The sequence below is a fragment of the Sceloporus occidentalis genome, unplaced genomic scaffold, assembly GCF_023333645.1.
Source record: "Sceloporus occidentalis isolate IW3139 unplaced genomic scaffold, rSceOcc1.0.p SCAF_227, whole genome shotgun sequence".
NCBI lineage: Eukaryota > Metazoa > Chordata > Lepidosauria > Squamata > Phrynosomatidae > Sceloporus > Sceloporus occidentalis.
This window is the reverse complement of record NW_028317207.1, coordinates 1153713-1159753: the sequence shown is the minus strand read 5'-3', so window position 1 is coordinate 1159753 and position 6041 is coordinate 1153713. Positions and strand designations below refer to the sequence as shown.

Sequence of the window (6041 nt, the reverse complement as noted above, 5' to 3'; positions counted from 1 at the left end):
TATTAGCCAATGTTTTTGGAACTGGCATGAATTCTTTGTTATTTGTTCAATGCGATGGGATTTTATTTTTCTCCCCACATGACCAGTTTCATTCCCGTTTTCGAGGTAGACTATTAAATGTAGTTATTGGCACAGTGAACTAGAAACACCAATACTTTGTCAAACATATTAAGTCCTACCATAGCACTACTGAGCTTGAGCAAAAAGAAAATACTTAAATATTTAAACATGTTTATAGATTACTTTTGTATATTAAGTGCTTTAATGGTTGCAACAATCAAGTCTACGGCCCCCAAAAAAAGTATGTTTTCATACAATTACAACAGAAAAACATCTGTACGCCCGCCCCAAAAAAGTGTTTTGTAATCCCAGGGACAATCTCCTACTACCCTGTGCATACAACTTAATTTCCAGCGACCAGGGCAGCACACAATCTTATTTTAATCAACAGTGATAGATTACATATAAATTAGTTAGATTGCTGGCTTATTAAACGGCCATTTACACGGGAAAAGTCTTGCATTTCCTCCTCCGTGTCATCAGTGTTGTCATCAGGTTCTGAAGATAGGTCTGTGATTGTGAAATCTGGTACCTAGTAAAAGGGAAAAATGGAAATGAATCTCATAGCAACTGAAAACGCAACATCAAGTGATAATTTAGCTAGCTCACTCTGCTATTAAGGCATTACAGTTCTGCCATGGTACCAATCCCAACATTTAAGATTTGATTTTAGAATATTAAAGAGAGACATCCACTGGTCAGCATCACTACAGTACAGAGAGATTGTTTCTACAGCACCACCTCTAATTTTGTTTGTGTTAGAAACTGCTGTAGTGTTATTAGTTACACATGATCATAAAGCCTCTCTCCCCATATACAAGCCTTGCCACCGGCACACAGCCCCACCTTTAATATCGGCTCCTACTTTAACACAAACCAAGCTGGCGCGTTGAATACTCGAGATGCGTGGTAGGAGTAGTGCTTGTATTTAGAAGCGACTACGGATTTTGTATTTGCCAACTAACTATAAATCAATATAATCCATTGGAGGCAGTAAACTAATGAAGCGGGTTTGTTATCGAATGGATTTTGAGCCACTATAGACACTCAGTGAAACAGCCATTTGTTCGTGCAGATTTGGTTGAAAGCTCCAAATAAGGGGAGAAAAAACACCAAACAAAAAACACAAAACCAAGAATTCCGGACGCTTAGCAATTTTAAAATATTGATTGATACGCCACACCTGTATCATGGCATGATTAGCATACACTGTGCTACGTTCAAGATACTGGAAGTTAGGTGTATTACAGCAATCACTTTTATGGAGGGGAACTTTAAATGTTACAATTGGTGAATATCTAGTCTTTGTGGACAGATGCAAGTTTATTACAGTCACAAGAGTATGTACAATCTGAGTATTAATGCAATCACTTGTGTGAGGCGCTTCGAAAGCTGGGAGCGTTACTTTTTTGTACTCTTGGAAGAGGAGATTTTCTGGATTTGAGTAGCTTTGTGCATTCCAGCAGTGGTTTATACACTTGTTTAGCTTAAGTTTTCAAACATATTCCACAAATTAGGCTCTTAGAGTGGTTTACGCATAGAGTTTCAGGTTAAACAAACTTTCTCTAATGCTGATGTGTTTATTGCAGATACAAAAAGGTATACAAAAGTTAGGGTTTACAAAATTAGTGTAGGTTGTGTGAGTGACGTAAACACTTAGGACAAAGTTAGACGAGCATGTAATACAGCAGCGCTCGTTAGGCAAGAGTTTTTCTTGTGATGCTGCAAAGTTAGGCTTCAAAGACAGTCTTCAAGACTTGGCTTTAAAGCCCATGTGGTAATACAAGCTATTGCTTGAAATCCAGAAGAGCAGAAATAGAGTTCACCCATGTCTTGCAAATATTTAAGTGCAGAGTGTGATATATGTGGAATTTAATTCAGTCTTTCCTCCTGGCTCATTTGTTTATCTGCCCCATCACATTCTTGTTCACCATGCTGAGACCCACCCAACTGGGGGTAAAAGGGACCTACCAGCCAGTTGAGTGGTGTATTGTTGACCAAATAGTCCATCATGTCATCCATAGACTCTTTCATTTTCTTAAGCTGGCCTTTGCTGGTTGTGAGAAGGTTGTCAGAAACTTCCCTGAAGGAGGAAGCGGAACGGAAGTTTTGGTACACTTCTCCAGCCATGGTACTAACATTGTGAGCCTTTTCTTGGATGTTCTGTGGTAGCCCTTGTACACTTGTTACCAGGGAGAGACAAGTGGTCTGAAGTTGCTGTGTCAAATTTCGTGCAATTGATAGAGTACGGGACTCAATTTGCTGGAGGAACAAAAATAAAGTGTTAAACAAAGAATCGTGTTACATTATTAAGCAATTTCACGTTCTTTGCTAAATTTATTACTGAAACCGGCTGGAAGTGTCAACATTTCAATTGATTACATAATCCTTTTAAACAAGGTAAGCATGTTTAAGTAGTTCTTAAACTGGAGAAATCTAGACTACCTCAGCACTCTCTGGCCCTTCAGTCTCCCCTGAGCCCTTTCTCCATTCAATCCAAGCACTGTACAGCTTCTCCTGGGCACCATGGATCTTCTGGTTGGCATCATTCATGTTCTTCCTTGCAAACTCAATCTAGGTACACAGCAACATTACATCAATACCTTGTTGCATCATTAACATTTGTCAAACTGGGACACTTGTGGATCATGTTCTGACTTGTTCAAAACATGATGAGAACTTATGAGCAGAAGCCTTCTAGCATTATCAGTAGGACAGGCATCCATTAAAAGAGATCTGCGTGATTTCCCTCACATTTCTCCTTTAAGACATTACTAGCCCTATTTAGAGAGCCAATTTCCCCCAGGCTAGCTAAAGAGTTGTAGACTGGATGAGGGTTGTTACGGAACTCCCACAAAGCTACTATTAAGAAACACAAGTGCTATGGAAGAAAGCATTTCTATATGCTCAATGGAGCCAACAGCTAAGGTTAGCCAGTGGAGTGGCTCATGGGGACTTTGCCTGGGTCTGCCTGAAGGCGGACTGCTGAAAGCAGATTTTATTAACCCCTTAAGGACAATGGGCGGCCCCTAAACCCATTGAAAACAATGCATTTTGAGCCTGTACACGTACAGGCTGTCATTAAGGGGGTTAAGGAACCCATTGTCTATTCCTGGTTTCTGTGCAGGTTTCCATTTTGACAGTATTGGTTTTAAGTACCCAATACACATTAATGTGTAGTGACAGAGCTAAAATAGTTACAATAAGTCTGACATGTGGAGGGTGGGACAAACACTTACAAGATCAACAGTCTTGTTTAATTGAGTAATTGTTTCTTGACTTTTTGATTTGGCATCCTTCATCCGATTGACAGCCTGCTGGTAGGCACGCTTACGAGCTTTAGAAGACAGGGAACCCAGTCTGACATAATAGTTGGGTTTTTCAGTTCCAACTTCAAAGCCTTCAGTTTTAGACGCTTCTATGGCTAAAAGGAACAAATCAAAAAAAAAAAAAAAAAAAAGTCTTTAGAAGCATCAGTTTATTGTACAATCGCAACAAGAGATACTGAGCTCACTTATAGCAATAAGGATTAAAATATCTACCATGAACTTTAGACTCTACTTACCCATCTCTTCATCAGTTGGCGGCAAGTATTGTTCCAACAAGGACTCGGACTTTGTGAGGGCAGTGTTAACAGTGCTGCTCATCATCTGCACCACACTGCTTCCAAGCACAGTGTTTATACTGCCATTCACAACAGCCTTTGTCATTTCCACACTGTCATGGACAGCACCCTTCGTTTTATCAACCACTCCTGTAATTCCATTAATGACAGTGTCTTTGGCACCAACCACTACTTCTGTTGCACTGGACACAACCTAGATGTAGTAGAAAAACAATTAAAAAGCAGTCTAATAAGTTTTCCGTCACAAGACAGATAGCTACAGGGCCATGTTGGTTTTTGGAAGCATCAAATACCAAGAACTTTGGGGCCTTTGGGTAGGCTAAGAGCTCAAGTTTCTGTTATTTAGGGTTTGTTAGTGGCATTAGAACTGGGCTAGACACTCAATGCTTCCCAAAAGCAGATTGACTAGTCTACATAAAAAACACTAGACAGAACATCCTAGAAGGCGACGCATACCTTGTCACTAGGCTGATAGAGGATAGGGAGCTTTTCTTCAATTTTATCCAGGCCGATACAAGCCACGCTGTTGGCAATAGCAACTAAAGGAGGAAAAAGTTTGGTATTCAGTCAACATAGCAATACGTTCCAAGTTTAATGTTCAAGGGCAGACTGTATAACAGTCTGGGGGAGGGGTGGCATTCCAAGATCATTTCTGGGCAGCATCTGTAGTGTCACTGTGCCCTTTGCAGGACAGCACATACGCCAAAGGCTACAGAGCTTGTATTGTGAAAGTCCGGGTCAACAAATAGTTCAAGGCAAAAGGGCTGAGGAAAAGTGAAACATCCCAACATCAAAGATAAAAGTCAAACCTTTGGTTGTGAAGCATCAGACACCCAAAGAATCAAACGTTAACACCAGAACATTGAATCTAGACACACTAACACCCCAAGGTAAAGAGACCACCACTAGGGACATACCGATGGTCCACAAGCTATTCCTGCAGTCTTAATGCAAACACTGATTAAACTGAATAGTTCTGTTAGCCAGAATATTCACACTAAAAGTCAAGTCTTACTTTGAGGCTCCAGCTTCTGTATGATAGGCATGGCGCCAACCATTGCCACCGAGGTGATGGTCTTCACACTTTTCTCAGCCACATCACAGACAGACTTCAAGTATGGATGATTATCTTTTGTGTTGGTGTAAGCATTAGACACCATGTCATAGGTGGAGCTCACCAAAGGCAGGTTAATTAACCTGACAACTGCATTCTAGGGCAAAAAAAGCCAATATAAAATATATAATAAAGTACAATACTGCATTACATGAATGGTTCATTGCTTTTATAATACTAGAGTATTTAGCCATTTTATCTCAGTAGACTCTTTAGTTACTATCCAACTTTATTTGTGCTGGCCCAGTAAAAAAAAAGTAGTGTTACACAAGACCTCAGACACATACAACACTGCCACTAACCAGAAAATTACACATTCCATGACAGGAAACAGAACTAGAAAGGGATTTATAAATCCCATGACCAAGATCTTCTCACAAGAAGCCATGTGCATGGAATGACATCATGCAGTAGACCCCTTATTGATTTTAGGTGGCATGTATCAAACATGTGAACAGACATAGGGTATTTAGTTAATAAGCCCTTTGTTTGACAGCATAGACACCCGAGCACATTATAGATCATTATGGCGCACACACACTAATTACATATACATATATACACACACCTTTTTATCCTGCCTCCCACACCCACGGATCGAGCTAGCCTAATGCACAACATAGTGCGCTATTCAGGAACTCCATAAGCAATCATATAGTTACCTGCTGCTGATGCTGCTGCTGCTCAACTTCGGATGCCATTTTAGAAAAAAACCCCTATAAAAATAATAAACAGGGGTTTCAAATAAAATATACACCAAACGGAACCAAAATCAGAAAATGCACCCACCAAAAAAAACAGGCGTAACCTAACCACCAACTACAGCAGCTCACCTCTTTCTCACAAGAACCAACTGAGGCGGAGGACTAAAGAAAAAAACAGCGAGTAAATGAATTTATAGGCACACCAGACCACGCCCTCTCCTTGCGAAGCTGCGTCCCTGAGCTTCCTGAGTGTTTGCTGATCTCCGCTAATAAGGTGATGTCACCGGAGGAAATCAGGCGCGTGACTGAGTCGTGGAAGAGGGTTTGCGCTCAAAAGACAGGGGTCGAAGTTTAGTAACTTGCACAATGTAATTCATGGAATATTATATGACACAGAACGGACTATGACCTGCCAGTAGACACTGTGCCTGCTAATTTCATTTACAAGCCACACCAGCCTGTGCTGTTGTGTCACAAAAAAGACATTTATAACTTGGCGTGTGTTAAAAAATAAAAATAATTACGGTATAATAATATT

General features: G+C 40.4%; 1 protein-coding gene across 1 annotated transcript; it reads right to left on the bottom strand.

Annotated features, from left to right (window-relative positions):
- Positions 1–469: 469 nt before the first annotated feature.
- On the bottom strand, positions 470–5500 carry LOC149276733 (perilipin-2-like). The gene is made up of 8 exons (XM_089503357.1): positions 5462–5500; positions 4701–4896; positions 4142–4224; positions 3626–3878; positions 3300–3484; positions 2506–2634; positions 2032–2322; positions 470–592 (listed from the first exon to the last, which is right to left on the bottom strand). Exons 1-8 carry the CDS (start codon positions 5498–5500, stop codon positions 470–472), a joined length of 1299 nt encoding a protein of 432 aa, XP_089359483.1.
- Positions 5501–6041: the final 541 nt, after the last annotated feature.

Bases quoted from the DNA above. Each gene is read 5' to 3' on its own strand.
- LOC149276733 (XM_089503357.1), bottom strand. From the start codon at position 5,500: ATGGCATCCGAAGTTGAGCAGCAGCAGCATCAGCAGCAG. The intron at 4,897-5,461 runs GTAACTATATGA...TTTTTGCCCTAG, and splicing joins AGCAGCAGCATCAGCAGCAG to AATGCAGTTGTCAGGTTAAT. The intron at 4,225-4,700 runs GTAAGACTTGAC...TTCCTCCTTTAG, and splicing joins ACAGAAGCTGGAGCCTCAAA to TTGCTATTGCCAACAGCGTG.